Source organism: Netta rufina (assembly GCF_964035555.1).
Source record: "Netta rufina genome assembly, chromosome: 6".
NCBI lineage: Eukaryota > Metazoa > Chordata > Aves > Anseriformes > Anatidae > Netta > Netta rufina.
The window spans coordinates 9,409,941-9,429,761 of record NC_140129.1 but is presented as its reverse complement, the minus strand read 5'-3'; the positions used below and the strand labels follow the sequence as shown (position 1 = coordinate 9,429,761).

Genomic DNA, 19,821 nt, shown 5'->3' with positions numbered 1-19,821 from the left:
AAGGGTTCTCTGAGGCTCTGGAAAATATTCCCAATGACTGACAGTAAAGTAAAAATGTAGAGCACAGCTACTGTGAAATGCGAGATGAGAGTTTGAGGCCACTGTGGAGTTTTCTGCTCCATGAAGCTGTTTTGCCCTCTGCCATTGTCAGCGCAGTCACTCTGAAGTTCTTCTAAATAGGATCAGCCTTAATTCGGGAAAAATCTTCCTACCTAGCATGAAGCACATTTCAAGGTCTCATTGATGTTAGTAAAACTGAAGTGTAGACTCAAGCAAAGGTTGTTTTTGAAGCGCCTCACTAAATGCATCGAGAGCAGCACACAGGGATGTATGCTGTGGGTCTTGGCGCCCTGATTTGCAGATCACCAGCTTCTGTAGGAATCAGTCCCGGGACCAGAATGTCACCTTTGCCAGCTCTCAAGCTTGTCCTGGTATGCTAAGTTTTTAGTTAAAGCGCAGCCACTAATGTTTTTTTTGTTTGTTTGTTTGTTTGTTTGTTTTTCCCTTAACTCCTCTCAGACATGCCCGCAGACGAACTACACTCCCCCTCACAGAAGGACCTTCTCTACACGGATGCTCTATAACGTTACAGGGCACAATGTGGAGACCTACATTCTGGCAACCACCAAAGAGTTCCTGCAAAAACGGTACAGCACATGCCTCCAGTCCTTCTCTGCACTGCCCATGGCAGGGGTGTTGGAATGAGATGATCTTTAAGGTCCCTTCCAACCCAAACCTAATCAATTCTACGATTCTCAGATTGTATAACTGCAATGGGAGCACATCTCACATGTATCATACCCCTGTACTAGAAGTGGGGGCAGTAAAGTAAGGGTTTAGCAGGACCCCACTGCTGATGGTCTCTGTGAACCTGGTAGAAGGAGGTAAAATGCACTGCAGTTACAGAGCTAAAGATAAGGGTTTTGTGTAAGTGCTCTGCTCGATCATAGCAGAGAGCACCTAGGGATAACATGTCAATCACTTGATGGGCTGATGGCTGCATCCGCAGATGAGCTGTTGTCTGGCTCAGAAATGTTTAAAAAGAGGAAAATCTGACACAGCCTGTCATGAAGCAAACCCTAGGGAGAGATTCTCCTTCAGGTTTAATTCTCTGAAGAGTCTTGGTGTGTGCTTCACTTAAACAAGTGCATCTGTTCCAAGGAAGTTAGAAGTTGAGTGTTTTCTTGCACCAGGGGGCTGTTGGAGCTATTAGTATGTGGAGTCTGCATCACAGCTGCACAGCATGTCTTGGGGCAAAAATAGCCTGCCATTAAGGTTGTCAAGGAATATGTTCATCCGTCCATTGATTTAACCTGAGCTGCTCAGCTTCTGGGAGAGCAGCAGTCATCTTGTTCCAGTGTGGTGAGGAAGCAGCTCCAAAATGCTTCTCAAATGCAGGCAATTTTGTGACAGTGCCTCTGAGTTTGTTTCCTTTTTTTTCCCCCAAATAAGGGCTCCTGTAGCTGTGTTGGCATGGCATCATACCACATACTGGGATAAGCTCTTCTGTTTCAAGTCAACCAAGAATTAATTAAGGTGATGGTAGCATGCAGCACATGAATGTTTCCAAAGAGCCCATGTTACTATACATCAACTGTGGTATTAAAGCTTCTGGGTGAGGATAACAGTGCGTTTCCTTCTGGGTTTTTCCCTCAGGTATGGCGGCTGGAGCTTTGGGATGCCTTTGACAAGAGATCTTCAGTTTGACATCAAGCCAGTGCCGCCCAGCAGAACATTAACTAAGGTAACTGACCTCCATCTGCTAGCTTGTTGTGGCAGGGGAAGTGGGGGATGCAGGAGTGATGTTGAGTTCAGTGATACTGCAGAAAATAAAGTGAAAACTTCTGAAATCTGCAGCTTGGCATGGCAGAGATGACTTTCAGTTTATTTCCTCTCCTCTCCCCATTCTTCTTTATTGGTCTGACTTCTCTTGCTAGTAGGAAACAATTTTTCTGCTGTCATAATTTTATTACAGAGAAGTGAAAAGATCAGTTAGTGGCACCTTCATCTCACGAGAGAACATACGTACCTTAGCTAGGGCTGCCTTGTATGTTCTGATTTACCCATTTCTCTGTTTCTGCTCAGTGAAAATGTTCTAACACATCAGTGTTAAAAATAAATAAATAAATAAATAAAATAGCAAGGCTGAAATCTAAGGTAGAAAAGAAACACAAGAGTTGACAAGATCCCCTCATCTCCTTGGAAAACCTAGCTACCAGTAAGTAGAATGCTCCTGCAAGAGCTGTGCTGTTTTCAGAGGTGGCCCAAGAAAAGGGAATCTTGAAGTTTATTGTTTCACTAGTGCTCAGAGCTCTTATAATCAGTTTCCAGGTGTTTTCACCCCTCCGATCCTGTATCTGAAAGCTTTCGATATTTGCTTGTCATGTGTCAGATTTAATACCTGAAACCTTGATAGTGCTGGAGACAGGGCAGACTCCCAGCCCTCTCTTTCTCTAGCAGTACTTGCTCTGCTAGGGCAAGGAAAATAAAGTCATTGAGTGTGTAGAACTTGGGGATGTGCAAAGGGGAATGCTGTGGGCTGTGTTTAAGCCTCTAACCTTAATAGCATAAGCCCTCTGTGCTATGAAAGGGAGCTTACACCTCTAAACAAAAGGCAAAAACAGAGTTACCATGAGGGTGGGAAGGGCTGTTGCTAAAAGAGAAGGTGGCAATTTTCTGCCCTAAAGCAGTCTTTTCCTTAATGTTTGACTGGTCCAGCCTTCTTTTGGAAGTCACCACTGCTGGTGCTCTTAAGATCTGAGCAACTTATTACAGAAAAGAAAATCTGTATGCTTTGTCACGTAGCCAGCTAGTGCTTCTTTCTTCTCTCCCAGAAGGCAAATGAAGCTGATGGGACTGCTCACGTTTTAAGCAAAATGTGCTTTTATACTCATTTGGTGCTTGATGTGGTTTAATCATGGGACTTTAACTTGTAGAGCCTTATGAATTCAGATAACAGCGAAGGAATGATTCATTTGTGCAAGCAGAAGAAACCAAAATGTTATCAGTAACAGTTTCTCTCCCAATTTGTTTCAATTTCTCAATTCTGTGCAGGTGTGGTATAATCCCGAAGGTTATCACAGCCTTCCAGCCTATCTGAACAGCTTGAACAACTTCATTCTTCGAGCTAATCTGCCAAAAAATGAGTCTTCCAGTTATGGTAGGTGGCCCTTCACATGAACAGATAATTTCTCCCAACTAGGGGAATATCATGGCTGTGTTGAAATCAATGACAGCACTTACCTTGACTCCAGTGAGGCCATTTTTTGAATTCCAAATGATGCAGATTCCTTTAAAAACAGAATTGAAAAACGTGAATAAGGCATGTTTTATGTGCCTTTGTCAAAGATTCAGGGGACTTGGACAGGGAAGACCCCAGCTTCTACATAAAATACTTCTTCATCCAAAAACTGGCAACGGTTGCTATTGGATTTATTGCTTCTCATTATGGTACTGAAATAGCTATCTTTTGTTAGGTGCCTGTTAGTTATGCACAGAAAGGCTACTTCAGGTCATCCCCATGGGTGGTTTTGATTAGTTAATTTTAATATTTCACCCTTCTGCTGAGAGCAGCTCGAGATGTGTGGGTATGTGTATGTTTGTCTTTGAGTGTGAACGAGAGAGAGTGAGATTAAGTGAGAAACATCATTTTCAGCTCTATTTTTCCTCTCACGCATGAAGCACACAGGTCCCAAGGAGCATTAGTAGCCCATTTGGGCTCATAAATTCTCATAGTTTCTTCTCAGTAATGCAATGCAGCAACCCAAATTGCTGCTGACAAACCTGGGTACCTTATTTTAGTGTTTGCTGGTTAGCCTATGTTCAGGGTGCAGCACGGGCATGAATATGTTTGTGTGTGTACACCTGTCCCTGGGGATGGAGGGCTGCAGGGAGAAGAGGGGAAGGTTTTATGGATGTCATTTTAAGAAGCCTTATACAGAGCTGTATTGGACCTGACAAGAGTAGCGATTGTGTGCAGAATGCCCCCCCAGCTGATTTTCTGTGACAAGCAGTGCCCTTCCAGCCATGTCGTGGCCATGCCAAGCCCCCCTCATCTCTGATGCCGGCTGTTCCAGGTGACAGCAAGATAGGTGACAGTGTCACTTTGCTCATAAGACTACTCCTCGATGATGTGTCTGAATTTAACTATAAGGGAGAGGGCACCTGCTCTGAAGCCTGCAGTGCCATGCCATGAATCCAAGGCACAGCAGAGTGCCGATTGCAAGTCGAAGCAGCACATCCAGCACATCTCTCTTCCCACCTGCACATGCTGATGCACTGCGAGTCCCCTCACAACAAGCAAAACCAGCGCCTTGTCTCTACCCCTGTCCTAAAATAAAGGCCTGTACCTTTGAGATCACAGCATGCCCTTGAGGTCAGAAGGTTCAAGCTCTTCAGTATGCACTACAAAAGCACGGGGCAAAGCCGCAGCCCCTGCCAGGGTGCAGAGAGAGGAGACCTGAGCTGTGTGCTTCCAGCAGCAGGCACTTCCCAAAGCAGCTGAATTATTAAGCAGTGATGCTCGCCCCATCTCTGTATTCCCAGCGCATGTGGTAGTGGGACGAAAGGCTCATGTGGACAGTCAGAAAGTTTGCACAGGGAAAGTTTGATACCAGCAAAATAACAATTTTCAGTGGGAGAGAATAGCAGCAGTTTTTATTCCGTCTGTCCTGCTGTGTGTGTGTCTTTTTTTCCTGAACGAAATGCTCGGTAGTAAATGACCAGGCAGATAATTCTCCGCTTCCCACTAATGATCTGATCCATAGAATGGGGAAAATAAAATGAATGGACGAGGATAGCTCCCCCGGGGTAGTGTAAATCCAGTTTGAAATACAATTGAACAGACGGTCCATGTGGTACGTCCCTGGCAGCTAAATCTATTTGTTTTTGTGACAAATAAATGACAGTTTAAGAAGCATTGAAATGGCCAGATAAAAGTGTGTTGTCGTTTCAGCAGTTTGAAAGAGGTGCCAGTCCTGCTTTAGAGGTTTGACTTAGTGTATATTTTTTTTTTAAAAATACATGAAGAGCTTTTTACCCTGTCACTAAGCAAGTCATAATAGCTTTTGACTTATGTATATTGTGCTTTCTCTTCTCTCAATCCCAACCAACAAAAAAGAGAAAGCATTGAAATGGAAATTCTGACTTCTAGCCTAAGCTTCAGCAAAGGAAAATGGCTTTATAGTGGAGCATTAACAGATTAGACAGACAGTATCTTTCTCTCTCTCTCTTTTAGAGAAGGGAAACATTTCCTGGCTGTTTATGGGGTTTTATCAGCAGCCCAAGATTTTAATTTCATTTTGCTTGCTCATGACAAGGCTGAGGATTTTTTCCCCTTGGAAATGAATTTCCTGGGAAATCTTCCCTTGCAGATTTATTTGCTCAGTATGGCAGTTGGTCACCTAAAACCACAGTTTCCTCCTTGCTGGCCCCTGAGTCAGAGTGTTCCTTCTTCGGGAAAATAGCCCAAGATTGTCCTTCCTTTTACAGCTGCCCAAAGTCAGGCACTAAGGAGCTTACATTTCAGAGGTGCTGTGCGCTAGCAAATCTCTTTGCCTTTAATAGCAACCAGCACCCACTGAGAACTGAAGCATTTATTCAGGTGCCTAAGTCCAGATAGAGAACCTCATTTTTGGACACAAACTTGGCCTAAAACCTTTCTTGGGTGCTGGAGCCATAGAGACTGAGCTGTCATTTCGGTGTGACCAAGGCATTGACTTTCACTGGAGGTTGGAACTGGCCCACCAGAGTCCCCCAGGTTACTCCTTCTGTTAAAAAAACCTCTGGTTTTATGGGCACAAATTGCCTCTGAACAAAGCAATGTTAACTAGTTCCTTTGAATAAAATGCTCTGGTTTTGTCTTTGTTTTTTTTTAGCTGCATAAGACAGACTTGTTCAGAATTAACTCATGGTCAAACTGAGGACAAACGTGTCCGTAGCTTACTTGGGTTAATGCTAGCTTCTCAACAGATCCCCGTATAGGTAAAAACATATTTTATAGGAAGGTAATAGCTGTGGAGAAAGGCAGTAGGGAATGATTTGTTTCTCATGATAAAATAAAAAATGAAATGCAGTGAGATCATCAAGCAGCAGCTCTAAAATGAAACGTATTCACCAATTTTAAATGCATCAGTGTTGAAGAATCTAACCTAAAATACATGGGCCCACAAACATATGCCTAATTTTAGGTGTTGGAGTGCTCTTGCTGAAGTGAGTGATACAGCCTTTAACGTTGGACAGATGCAGAAACGAGGCCTAGGGTTTGAATTTCACAGCTGCTGAGCAGCAACATGAAGTCATAGGAAAAATGGGGAGATTCAAAATCCTGCCCAAGGTCACACCGAGACGATAGAGCAAAAACAACTTTTGGTCTGCTTTTCTTCTCTTCTTAGTTTTCTGTATTACTGCCAATCTCAAGAGTTGGGGAAAGAAACTTTAAGCTAGCTGCATTTTAAATTTATTTTCTTTTTGTTTTCTTTTAGGTATTTTCTTATCAGCTCACCCATATCCTGGAGGACAGAGTCAAGAACAAGTAATGTAAGAAGATTCATTTGGCCGATGCCTGAATTGTTTAGCTTCAAAAGAAGCAAACCAGTTTCTTGAAAACCATAAAGCAGCCAAAATTACTAAATATCTCCCTCCAAATGTGGAAACTGCTCCCATCCTTGCCTTCATTACCTTTATGCATGAGTAGGATCCTGCATGCCACAGAGCTGATGATTCCTGCTAGGGCATTTTTGCAGAATGCCATTTAAATCTGGAGGTCACGGTTACAGTATCACATTGTTGTGCATATTGGCATTAATATAATTAATGTAATTAATATTGGCATATTAATTACATAATTTTCCTTTTGGCCTTTCCAACTGATGCTGTGGCTGTCTTGACTCAGTGTTGTGAGTCCTTTTTTGCTAGGCATAATAATAAACACCAGCAAAAGACGCTGGCACCCCATCAGGCCCTTTTTGTTTCTGAGCTCTAACAATGTGATGAGGGATGTCTTCCACTTTGACTCACCATATACATCTTCCTCTGCTTTCTCCCCAGGCTCAACAGCTTACTCGATATCATAGTTTCAATGTCAGTTCTGGTTGGCTACTCTATCACAACCGCAAGCTTCGTGCTATATGTGGTGAAAGAACATCAAACCAAAGCCAAGCAACTGCAGCATATTTCAGGCATGGGGATGACAAGCTACTGGGTGACTAACTTCGTTTATGATCTGGTAAATAATTCACGTTCTTAAATGCATCAAGAGTAGCATTCAGCAGCAGGAGGGGAAAAATGTTCTTTATTTAAAGTTGGTTGCCTAGACTTATTAATATTATCACTACCAAGTGTGTTATGTAGTAATTGTTCTCAAAGGCATTGAAGACGATTAAATGTGAACCGCAACACTGGATTTTGCTAAGCAAAGGCATTCCTTCTCTCTCGAGTGTATGCAAAACACTCAGCACATTTATACAAGAGCAGCACAGAACAGGCCAGAGCTTGATTTCAATTTTAGCATGCAAGCAGCAAGCTGCTTTTTGGTTAGCTTGCAGGGCTAGATGAGTTGTCACGCAGGCTTTATGCGTCTCGGGTAAGGATTTGGGGCTCGAGGCTACAGCCATTTTGGAAACCCTGGGACCACAGGGTGTGACATTAGCAGACATCTCACAGCTGACAGTCCTCTGTTGGGCAAAAATCCATTGCTGGGTTGAATGCTCTCTTCAAGATTATCTGTTATAAAGGTTTTTAAGCTAAGAAGAGCTACTAATGCAGCTCTGTGCCTTCCAGGATGTGAGCAAGTGGCTTTCTCCAGTGCTGCACTGCGCTGTATAGATTTACCACTCTGTTCTTACAGATAGTTGAGCTCCCCAGCCCTGTGCTGCATTATGTGGTGTAGGCATGTTCTTGTACTGCCTGAAGTTTAGTCTCCTCATGGTAAAGAGGGTTAATAGCACTGCTGGAAATCATTGCTAAGAGGATAAATATGCACAGTGTCTGTAGACTAAAGTGCTTTGTGTCTTATAAATTACTTTCGGTGCACGATGTCAAACCCTCACATAGCCAGAAATCTGCAAGTGCAGACTGTCTCTGCTCTGGAGTTTTGGCACTGCCACCTGTGCTGTAATGGTGACCAGCTCCACATATCCCATGGGTTTCCATCAGTGCATTTTTCTAGAGCCTAAAATCCCAGCAATAACATCAGCTCCTGAAAACAGGAATTCTGCAAGGGTATCTGGGTGGCCAGCCCCTCTTTGATGCAGTGAGGGCTAAGGCCTGAATCCTCTGGTGAAAGTGAGCTGTGGCCTCAGTCTGGCTTGGCACAGCATCCCTGAGTCATGGCACGGGGGCTGGAGAATGGGGCAGATGGTGTTTCTGTTTGCTCAGTCCAAGCCCTTGCTCCAGCACTGCATATTTGTAAATTAGCCTGTGGAAAAATCCCCAGAATCCTTGCCACAATCATTATTCAGTGGGCTGCAACTAATCCAGCACTCCCCACCAGTCAATTCTTTTAAATCCCAAAGCTGAGGAAGAGAGGATCCTCTCAAGGCAGATGCATGGTAGGCCATAGCTTGACACAACATTATGGATACCAGATTTATAGAAAGCAACGAAGTGCAAGGCTAACAGAAACCCCAAAGGGTATTTTGTATTTTTGTATTTTTTATTTTTTATTTTTTTATTTTTTTTACGTTTAGCCTATTCAAAGTGGCTTTGCAGGATTCATATGGAAGACTCCCTAGGGTTTCAGGAGGACTGAGACCCCCCAATTGTGTTTGATTTCTCCTAGAAAACCTAAGCTGCAATGGTGGGAACAAATTCTGACTTTGCTGCTTTCATATCGTTCTAGAAAAATGCATAAGAATTACCATCCTAATAATATCTTTTTAATATCATTGTACAGGTACTTTTTATGGTCCCCATTGGACTCTCAGTAGGAGTTATTTCATCCTTCCAGATACCAGCTTTCTGCTACAACAATAACTTACTGGCAGTATTTCTTCTGTTGCTACTCTTCGGGTAAGTGAGAAACTATTTAAATATCAGAGTGAGGAACTGGATATTGCAGGCTGCTGTGATTTGGGATCCAACAGAGGAATACGTGGGCTTTCTTCTTCAGTGTTCACTTTAGAAGTGGTGACTCCTTCCAGGAACAGTGAGCTAAGCTATTGTCATTCCTGCTTTATTCAAAGCAAAATCTGTGTGAGGGTACAAAATATGCAAGTTCACAATGATAGCCTGGGCTGCAAGCATATATTGAACGATTGCAAAGTTTGATACGGAAACATTTCAAAATCAACAAGGGAAGAAGAAACACAGGAAAATTCAAGAAAAGTTAGCAAAATGGTCTTCCTGGCTTTAAATCCCCCAGGCCCAGTCTGTCTGCTTTCAATCAGGGCTACATGTTCAAAGCCTCTATCACAAACTTCTTCTCCAAATTCTAACAGATACAAAGCCATTTTTCCTCCCTTACAATCCCGTAATACAGAAAGCTAGTCACGTGCCAAGACAGTTATGTTGTCTGAGATCTTTACTCGTTGGTTTTCAATTGCTCTTTTAATCAGTGGAGTATTCTTTGTACTGTTGGCAATTTATAGATACGCAACGTTTTCATGGATGTACCTGCTGGCTGGGTTCTTCAAAGAGACAGGAATGGCCTTCATCGTTTATGTCTGTGTCAACTTGTTCTTTGGCATCAACACCATCATCACACACTCGGTTGTGTTTCTGCTCTCCCAGGAAAAGGCCACAGACCAGGTAGGAGCCCCACTGACAGCAAGCCCTGAGCAGAACGACAGGACACTTCTTGTTGAGTTTGGTGGGTTTGATCATGTCCTAAACCTGGCTGGTTTCGAGATATGTAAGGTATTCCAAGCAGAGGATGTTAGTCGCAGGACTTCATGGGCTTCCCTGTAGACAGGACATGAATCAAATAGGAATCCTGCTTGTCTGTGTAAATCTGCTCCCCCAGCAAAGATGGACAGGATGGTGACAGAGGGAAGAATATAAAAAGAGAGGTCAAAAACTGCCCGTGCAGAGAAGGGCAGGAAGTAGGCATGGATGTTTGATATGAGGTTGACAGGAACTTCAACCATTGCTAAGTTCTTGCCGTACAAACTAGAGAGTGATGACTAGATTTGATTGCCCTGAGTGTGAAGTGTGCTGCATTAAGCCCAGCACCAGCTGTCTGTCAGCTAGATCTGTAACGCAATCTTCTCCCTGCAAGGATGAAAAATGACTCTGAGACAGTGATGATTCCCTAAAGTCAAGCCTTTTCTTAAATAGAGATATCCCTAGGAATCGGTGGGATAAAAACGTAAAATGTACACCTTATATCTAGATGTTGTTTTTTTTTTTTTTTTTTTTTTTTCTTTTACATAAATGGCAATTGCTTTGTAAAATGATAGCTGCATTGGATTTTGCTCTCTAGGTGGATAGTGCTTGCTAAGCAACCCCTTGGATTTTAGGGATGTAAAAATACAATCTGGTTTTATCTCTCTGTGCTCCAGAGGCAGGGAGTCAGCCTCTCCCCATGCTAATTTACTGCCCCTCCACTTTGCAGCGTGTACTAATCCTTTCTTCTGCTAGAGATGTACCAAATCTCTGCATACGAGAGTGCGTAACAGTTAGGCTGTGCACTTGGCTCTTTTGCCGTGAATTAACTGGAAAAGCCCTTTTATGTCTATTAGTGCCAAATCTTGTGTTTTATGGAGATGTTTTTCCAAGAAAACCTGATAGGATAGCGCTCCAGAGGAGTGAGACTGGGGAACAGTCCATGCTCTGCAGTGGGTTGGTGCAGCAACAATAATTTTGGGCAGTGCAGCTTCGTTGCAGGACTCGGCTCTGGCTCACGGGTGGGTTTCTAGCTGCTTGCATGCACCGGGTGAGGTGGCTGCTCCAGGAACTGGATGCTGCTTACTATGGGTGATCACAGCCTCTTGACTTCTCTGACCTTGTGTCTGTGAAACAAGCTGTCTCCAGAGCTCTTTGCTCTCAATTTATCTCTGCTCTGAGACACAAGCAAATCCCAATGTAATTGTTACACTTCAGTCACACAGTGAAACCTATGAATTTATTCTATGAATAAAGACAGTGACTCTGCTTTTTTTTTTTTTTTTTCTTTTTATTATTTTTTTTTCCTCCAGGGCTTGCATGATCTTGCTGAAAACTTAAGGCATGTGTTCCTTCTGTTCCCACAATTTTGCTTTGGCTACGGCCTGATTGAACTGTCGCAGGATCAGGCTCTGCTGGGCTTCTTAAAAGCCTACGGAGTGGACTGCCCTGACAGAACCTTTGAGCTGGACAAGACCACATCCAAGCTGTTTGCCATGTTTATCCAGGGCACCGTGTTTTTTGCCATTCGTCTGACAGTTCACGACAGGTTGATTCAGAAGGTCTGGAACAACGTACTACAGTAAGTAACATCTGGAGCCTCGTGGTAAGAATGGACAGAGCCAGCACTCAGTGGATCTATTCTGGGCTCTCGCGCCATCGTTGTTGATTATTCAGCCCATAAATTTCCGAGATGCTCTGCAAACACAGAGGAAGTTTTCCCTGACACAGCGATCAACTAATAGAGGTCTAGGTTACTGGAGTCCTTTCCTAATCCTTGCCGGCTCTGCCTGTTGCCCCCGTTTCAGGGCTCTGGCTTTGGTGGGCTGATGTTCAGCTGGTTGGTGAGAGGAGTGAGTCCACTGAGATCCTCCTCAGTTTGAATCTCCCCATCTTTTTCCAGTGAGGAGTGAGAACCTGTGCCCCACACCATGAGCGTGGCCAGGACCTGCTCCAGCTCAGAGTATTTCCTGAATGAGAGAAAAAATGAGGCAGAAAGAGAACACTTTTTTTTTTTAATGCCTTAGGGGAGCAAATAGAATAGAAACTGCATACCTGTTTGTATTTGCATGCTCTGGGGTCTCACAGGAGGGCTCCTCAGTATCCCAAACACACAAGACCTCTACTAGCTGTGATTTCCAGAGGGTAACGGCCCCTGTTCCCTCCCCACAGGTATCTGTTTGACAGAGTGCATGGCAAAGCACTGCTTCTGCTGCCTGTGACCGAAGAGGATGGGGATGTCCAGGCAGAGAGGAACCGGGTAGAGTCCGGCAAAGCTGATTTTGATGTGGTACAGCTCCAGAACCTGACAAAGATCTACCACCTTCCCCACAAACGCATCGTGGCTGTGAAAAACATCAGCCTGGGGATTCCTGCTGGAGAGGTAAGCTGGGGGAAAGGCTACAGGGAGGGACACAGGGACAGATCCAAAGTCCCACCATCATCTTCTCTCCCAGTCCTCGCCACTGTCCCAGTACTAACGGAATGATTTGCTTTGCTCTGATATTTTTTTCCTTCTTTCACCTTGAACTTACTATATATTAATTCTTGGAGTTCCAGTAGTAACTAAAGGCTCCTGGTAGATTTAGGACACCAAGCACTGAGCTGAAGGCCCTAGAAACAGGAACTGTGGATGGGACAGTGTGGGGCTGGGCAGGAAGACAGCAGCTTCACATGGGCAGTGTGGCCACTGTTCTTTCTGGCAGAGGATTTCTCCAAACCACAACAGGCATCGAGGCTTCTAACTCCTGGCAAAAGTCATCCCAGTGCTGGTGGGGCTTGGGGTGCCATTCCTCACTGATCACTGCAGGCTGTGCACAGACACTGTTCCTGCGTGGACCTCGAGGTGGGGATGAGCTCTGGATGGATGCTGGGCCTCTGGACAGGGCCCAGCACACGAGGGTTTTCAGATCAGCTGGTCTGTGATAATGATAGCAAAATAACAGTAATTATCGGCACAATGGTTATTGCTTATGCGACACACAACTGCATATCTCCAACCTCAGCAATAAAACATGGATTTTAGCATGAGATACTGAACTGCACTACAGGGAGCCAGTTCTTAATCTTATTAATGTAGTGCATTAGTGAGATTATTTGAAGAAAATCTTGTGTCGCGTTAAGGTTTTACCAATGACAGGACAAACCTCACTCACCTCATCCCTATGAATAGCTCTGTTCCTGTCAATGGGATGTTTTGCACAGATGAGATGATCAGGATTTGGCCTGTCAGATGAGCTCGCTGCAAAAATGCACCTTGCAGTAAAAGGAATGACTCTATTAGAGACACGTCCTTGATTCTTCACCATATTAAACAAACGATCCTAATAAAAGCTGCGGTATATTGTACCATAAACAACCTCCATTATCACGTTCGTACGCTCCGAGTATCTCTGCCTCTCTTGCAATTCATCTTGCTCAAGGGTCCAGAGGAAAGAAGTGACAAGCTGCACTGAGCGCTCGTCTCAGTGCAATATTTCTGCATTATAAATACAGCCTGGTTACGTTTCTACCTTTCTTTCCCACAACCCAGTGCTTTGGCCTGCTCGGTGTGAACGGAGCTGGGAAGACGACCATCTTTAAGATGCTGACAGGCGACATCGGAGCGTCCAGCGGCAGTTTGCGGGTCCAGGATCACTCTGGGTATGGAGATGTGATTTCAGGGGAAGGCGTGTGAGCAGATCAGCCTGGAAACTGTTTATAAGGCTGGATGACAAAGAAAAAAAAAAAGTTAAAGTCTGAAACAAAACCAAACATTCAAGGCAGAGCAAAAATGAAAAAGTCAGGGAACTTAATCCTTTGAAGATGGCATACTTGCTGCCTTAGCATTGCATTTTGCTGTCGTACCTCTGCTGTTCTCAGTGGTGTTTCTTCCACTTCATTCCATTCATTCCACCTAGATCCTCAGATCTTCCACTTCTGGAGGTCAGAAGGACCCATCTCCAAGCACTGTTTAACAGGGCTTGGTGGCAGCTATGCTATCTGAAGGGCTGGTGGTAATTGGAGACTTAAGTACTAGCCACTGTGGCTCACAGACACAGCTCTTCCTTTGCAGAACTGAGGGCCTGAAAGCTGAAAGTCTGCAAATTCATAGCATTTCTCTTCCAGGGCTGTTTTAATTCAGTGTGTTAAAACTGACTTGCTGACTTCCTTACACAGGTCCTTGAATGACATCAGCGAGGCACACTGGTCGTTGTTTGGCTACTGTCCTCAGGAAGATGCCCTGGATGACTTGCTGACGGTAGAAGAGCACATGTATTACTATGCTAGGCTCCATGGCATCCCAGAGAGAGAGATCAAAGGAGTGAGTAACACTAGGGCTCGACTTAAAGCATTTTCTTGTTATCAAGAGCCTTTACATTGACTTAATTAGTATTTCACTGTAGGTGTGTGTGTGGTAATTAATTCCTGGGCACTATTGTGAAATCGGTTCTCTTTTGCCCGTAGATTGTACTCCAGCTTCTCCACAGGCTGAATCTGATGGCCTACAAAGACCGAGTCACCTCTATGTGCAGTTATGGCACCAACAGGAAATTGTCAACTGCCCTGGCTCTCATTGGGAATCCATCTATTCTGCTGCTGGTGAGAAGTGGGAGCCTTGGTGGGTGGAACTGAGCAGATCTCTGGGCTGGCAGGGGATCCTAATCAGTCTAATGAAACCTTCTTAGACATGGCCTGCAGGACATTCCCCAAATGTCCATATGGAATAAATTAGCCTTACAACATGTGCATCCAAGGAAAGTTTAGATTCCAGCAAGCACCCACATTTTCTCTGAGGGTATAAGAGAGTGGTGAGTGCCAGTTTCTCTGTTAAAATCTTTCAGAGATCAAAAATAGGCCCTCTGTCAGTTAAATTTCCCTTGTTCCCAGCTCTCTCTCATTTTTGTGTATTGACTACCTTGTGTAGTCTTGCAAGAAAAGCAGCATCCACAGCTGCAAATAAATAGGAGAGCAAAGGAGCAACTTTCAAGATTAGAACATAAAACAGTTTTTTCTAGATTTGGCTTCCCCTTTTTTCTTTCACTTCAAACTTTCCAGCTCTTCCATGAGATATGCCATTGCTGAGATACATCTTTTTTGTGCAGTTTTTCACTTGTTGTGTTTTGGATGTGTGCAGTGCTCTTTGGGCAGGTTTCCCAGTGTTAACCTTGTTGCCTAAGTGGACTTAAACCTCCCTTGCTCAAACACATATCCAGCCCTACACTTCTGCCTTTACTTCTGACCACACAAGCCCCTCAGCTGGTTTTGCAACATATAAAATCTCAGTAAAAAGAGAAGGTGGGGAAATTTCCTCCATACTGACTGCTGCATGAACCCGAGCTGTTTTTCTGCCTCATGTAACGCATTACCCTTAACAATAACAATTTGGTGATGGAAAGCTGGCTATCAATTTTATCAGCAATGCATGAAACGGGAGACAATATATTGTCTTTCATCGCTGGCTTATTGTCTATGTAAATAGAGAAATTCAAGACTTGTTTTATCAGGTTGATCTTAGGTTGTGTTACCACCGGCACTCAGTTCCTATAAAGGGTCTGATGGGGGCTTGAGAGTTTCCCCCGCAGTCACCAGCAGAGCTGGGCAGCTCGCAAGGGCAGTGAGGATGGAAATTTTAAACTGACTTGCTTTTGCGTGAAGGAAGCCTGGGATGTCTCAGCCATAACCATAGTGCAGTTCAGGAGTATCCTTCTCCCTGATTCGTACCGCTGGCAGCTCACCTGGGGGTCCTTATTAGCAAATGTAACACTAATGATGAAGCTAAAAATAGGACAAGCCTTGGGAAGATAAGATCTTGAGTGCATTACATTTAGTCCTGTCTTTCCCAATAGGATGAACCAAGCTCTGGAATGGATCCAAATGCTAAACGCCACCTATGGAAAATCATCAGTGAGGAAGTGCAGAACAAATGCTCAGTGATACTCACATCCCACAGGTAGGGGTGGTTTGGCTTTCTTTCCAATTTCAGGGTCTTCAGGAGTTGTGGAAAGGTCCATCCTCCAGAATTTTGATTGCTTCTTGCAGAATTTCAGGGCGCTGAGCTGTAACAGGATTGGGGGTTTGCTGGGGCTGAATGGGGGTGCCCACGTAGACTCACAGAACTTCAGTACTCTAGGGAAGATGCAGTAATGTTCTCTGATCACCAAAGAACTATTTCATTTATGCCTTCTTGATGACTTATTCGAGTTTCTTCATTGTTTTTTCAGCATGGAAGAATGTGAAGCCCTCTGTACCAGGCTGGCTATTATGGTGAACGGGAGTTTTCAGTGCATCGGCTCTTTGCAGCATATCAAGAGCAGGTCAGTAAAGTGTACCAATTTCACTTCTACTGATTGGCATGTGGAGTTACTAGCACACAGCTTTGCGGGCTCTGGACATCAGACCTTTGTTAACAGGGCATCAAAATAAGCAATTTTCTATTTTATGTTCCCTACTACACCATTGAAATTCTGTTAACTAATGCGCTTTCTGCTCTCTCACAGCCTTTTTTTCCAAGAGATGTGTTCCCCAAAGTAATCTGTTCACTGCTGAAAATGTAAAATGCATGTTGGGGTTGAGCTTTGATTTCGTTAGTTATCACAATAGCTCAGTTTCTTATTGAGATTCACTCCAGGTTAACAACCCTGACCCCATTCAAGCTGCACTCTGCCTGCATTAGATTTCCCCAAAGAGGCTGTGCAGCACTCTCAAAGGATTTTCTTTATCTGTTTCTCTTTCCTACTGTGTTAATTGTGATTTTCTTTCTCCCCTAGGTTTGGAAGAGGATTCACTGTGAAGATGCACTTAAATAGCAACACAGTTAGCACAGAGACACTGACACAATTCATGAAGTCACACTTTCCAAATACATGCCTGAAGGTAAGCAGGACAACTGCTTTCAGGGGATGCCTTCTCAGCCTTTCCATATTACACAAGAGTATCTTTGCAAGGCAGACATCTTGCAACACGCAGTACACAGAGATCCATGCTCTTAAAGTCTAAGGGTTTCACACACTTGTTACAGCCCTCAACAGCATTGCCCAAGGGCTGGAGCATCGAGATTCCTTGATGGCTTAAGTAACCTCAGCCATACAGCTGCAGCGATCCTGTAAGGCAGCTGCAAGGTGACCCTCTGCCCCTGTGAGTTGTCCCACTGAAGCCTGACTGCATGGAGGAGATGCACTTTATATGCAGTGGATAATGAGATGGTCAAGTGCTTCCAGTAACTGAATAACTGTAAAACCAGATAACTGAGTCACAAATCCCACCCGTAACCCAATGTTTGAATTAATGACAACAGCAAACTTGGAGTTGGGAATGCTCTGGTGACCCTCAAGCTTCCAGTTCTGGTGAAGCATCTCCCTGTCACAAAAGTACAAGAATTCCCAATAGGGAAGTACTGGTCACTAGCAGACAATAATATTCCTCACCTTTGGGAACCAGAAAGACAGAACGCATCTTCTGTCCCTTCATTCTCCCACTGTCTGGCTCCTCCGTGCCTCCAGACAGCCATCAAATCTGTCTGCTCTACACAGGCAGCAACTTCTTAACTCTACCCCATTGTTCCTGTTCCCGCAGGATCGTCATTTCAACATGGTGGAGTACCACGTTCCGGTCTCTGCAGGAGGGGTAGCAAATATATTTGATCTCCTGGAAGCCAGCAAAGAAGCCTTCAAAATCAGGCACTTCTCAGTGAGTCAAACAACGCTAGAGGAGGTAAGGAATTAAAGATGTGTGGCCATCCGTTTAAAACTGTTAACAGGGGAATAGACTGATGGTTACACATAATGGACTGCTGCACACAATAGACTACGTTTTGAAAGGGATTTCCATCTATATTCCTCCTGGGGATACTTTATCAGGACTACTGCATCGAGATACCTGTGCTGGTGCTAGGAAATTGCACATAGAAAGCTGCCTGTAGCATAAAGGATCTGTTCTTCCCTCTGCCAATGCTGATTTCAGCAGTCTCGTGAGCATGGATGAAGAACAGGATTATGAATCACCCCAGAACTCAGTGCTAGGCCTTGTGATGGCAGATTTTTACCACCAGTCACAGAAATTTGCTTGATTTTGCCCTTTCCTGTACTGTATTTAATCACAAGTTCATTTTCCCTTGGAAGAACAGTGCCACTGCCATCAAAATCTTGTAGGAAGTGTCTCAGCTGAAGGGGTGCTATAAGGACCTACCCAGAAGAAATCATTCTGTTGAGCATCAGCATCCGATATATTCAGTCTGCCCCAGAGACAGGAGTAAACTGCAAGCCCTGTAATCCTATAAACTGTTGAACAGAGATCTGGGGGCGGAGGGAAGGAGGTCCTTGATATTGTTGTAATAAGGGGCCACGGTTGTGAGAGAAATGGGCCGACAAACAGCAGGAAGCCCCAAGTCGTGTTTTGTGGGAGGACAGCATGGATTTGTGTGTATGCAAATGTGATTGCAGATAGTGTTCCAGTAAGAATATTTTATGTATTCATTAGGTACTGTTCAAACGGAGACTGTTATGTGTGATTATGTACACCTATCTATATCATATGCAGCTGTGCATGCATGGATGTCAATTATATATAGACAGATGGGTTTATAAAGTAATAATATAGATGGATTACGCTGTGATCAAAACCAACTACCACACAGGGGTATTAGCTCACTAGTACTTCAGAAACATGAGCTGCAGGACAATTAGGTTTTGCACAGGAACGTCTACCTCTGCATCCCCGGGTGTCCATTCAGCAGCAGAGGAGTGTACATCCATTTATTTACATTAGGCCATAGAAGCCAAACTTTTGCAATTCTCAAATCCAGTGTGAATCCCTTCCCAAGCACTCTCTCCAGGCTCACAGTCAAATGAACAACCATTCCTCTTTTTTATTCATTTGTATTATAAATTCCTTACGCTGTCGCATACTGAACGTTTCCCTTTAAACTTCTAGGTTTTCATCAACTTTGCCAAAGACCAAGCAGATCCTGATGGTGTGGATGTAGCTCCCGATGTGACATCAGACAGCTCTGACACATGCAGCCAAGCTAGCACCCTCAGCTCCATCTATTGAAGAGCTCCAACCGCGAGGGATCGCAGAAGCTGGGGAAAAAACCTGACATGACCCCTCAGGGTTCTTTCAGTTTCTGCCTGTTTTCCATGATTCTAGGATGGCAGGCATAAAAAGTCACATTTTCTTAAAGTACTTTTAAAATATGCACATATTTTGTTACTAGGAACACGGTAGGCACTTAAGACTAGCATTTGGTTACGAGTCAGATTGGTCTTTCCACAGCTGTTGGTTTTTTGTCCCCAGTTGTTGTTGTCTGATGACTTTTATACCTGTGAGCACTTAGTTAACATCACCAGCTCCTGCTGGTCATGGCCATTTGCTTACAGCCGAAATGGCCGTGGCAGAGCAGAGGAGCTGTTGGCAGCTCAGGCTGTTTGACAAAAAAGCAGCCCCGTGGCTGCCCTCTGAAAGCCCGCAGTCCCCCCCTTGCTCTGCAGCAGACTTCCTGGAGGACCACGGCAAAGTTGCTCGGTTCTGGCAGGTTCCCCTCCTGTGAAATAGGGTTCCTGGTGCTGCCCTACCTCACAGGGGTGTTGTGAGGACATAGGTGTTGTGTACTGCGAGTTGTGTATGCCTTTGGTGGGGCCATCTTCGGTACTGACATAGAGCTTATCTGCATGTGTGGGTTATGGCAGTACAAATATAACTCTTTTAGAAGTCACTGCTTCCCCTGGTGTCTTGCTGTGCTTTATTACAGCTCTTTGTAATACCTAGGGTAAGTCCTCAGCTCCCAGGCAGCTCTTGGCTCCTGGTACCCCACGGCAGCTTCCTTGTCCTTTTGGCTGGTGGCCAGGGCTTCTCCATTACAGCAGCAGCAGAATAGAAGCAGCACTATTTCCTGAATCCTTTTGTATGGAGATGTTTGCTTCAGAAGGTCACATTCCCCCGAGCAGAAGCAGCCTTGCTCAGAAATCTGTGCATCTGCCCCCCTGCCAGCCTCCCTCTCATGAGGCTCTGCCTCTCTGCTTC

At 44.4% G+C, this 19,821-nt stretch overlaps 1 protein-coding gene across 1 annotated transcript in view; it reads left to right on the top strand.

Annotated features, from left to right (window-relative positions):
- Positions 1-19,560, top strand: part of ABCA12 (ATP binding cassette subfamily A member 12) — a gene marked incomplete at its 5' end in the record, with an annotated part of 82,240 nt that extends 62,680 nt beyond the window's left edge. The window contains 17 exons of the mRNA XM_084288991.1: positions 520-647; positions 1,657-1,744; positions 3,055-3,160; positions 6,483-6,537; positions 7,048-7,225; positions 8,894-9,009; positions 9,588-9,747; positions 11,136-11,404; positions 11,995-12,205; positions 13,355-13,464; positions 13,981-14,125; positions 14,269-14,403; positions 15,651-15,754; positions 16,026-16,118; positions 16,572-16,677; positions 17,377-17,514; positions 18,733-19,560. Of these exons, the coding sequence (XP_084145117.1) occupies positions 520-647; positions 1,657-1,744; positions 3,055-3,160; positions 6,483-6,537; positions 7,048-7,225; positions 8,894-9,009; positions 9,588-9,747; positions 11,136-11,404; positions 11,995-12,205; positions 13,355-13,464; positions 13,981-14,125; positions 14,269-14,403; positions 15,651-15,754; positions 16,026-16,118; positions 16,572-16,677; positions 17,377-17,514; positions 18,733-18,852 (2,262 nt within the window). The 3' untranslated portion in view covers positions 18,853-19,560. The remainder of the gene's footprint in view (positions 1-519; positions 648-1,656; positions 1,745-3,054; positions 3,161-6,482; positions 6,538-7,047; positions 7,226-8,893; positions 9,010-9,587; positions 9,748-11,135; positions 11,405-11,994; positions 12,206-13,354; positions 13,465-13,980; positions 14,126-14,268; positions 14,404-15,650; positions 15,755-16,025; positions 16,119-16,571; positions 16,678-17,376; positions 17,515-18,732) is intronic.
- Between the last annotated feature and the right edge of the window lie 261 nt (positions 19,561-19,821).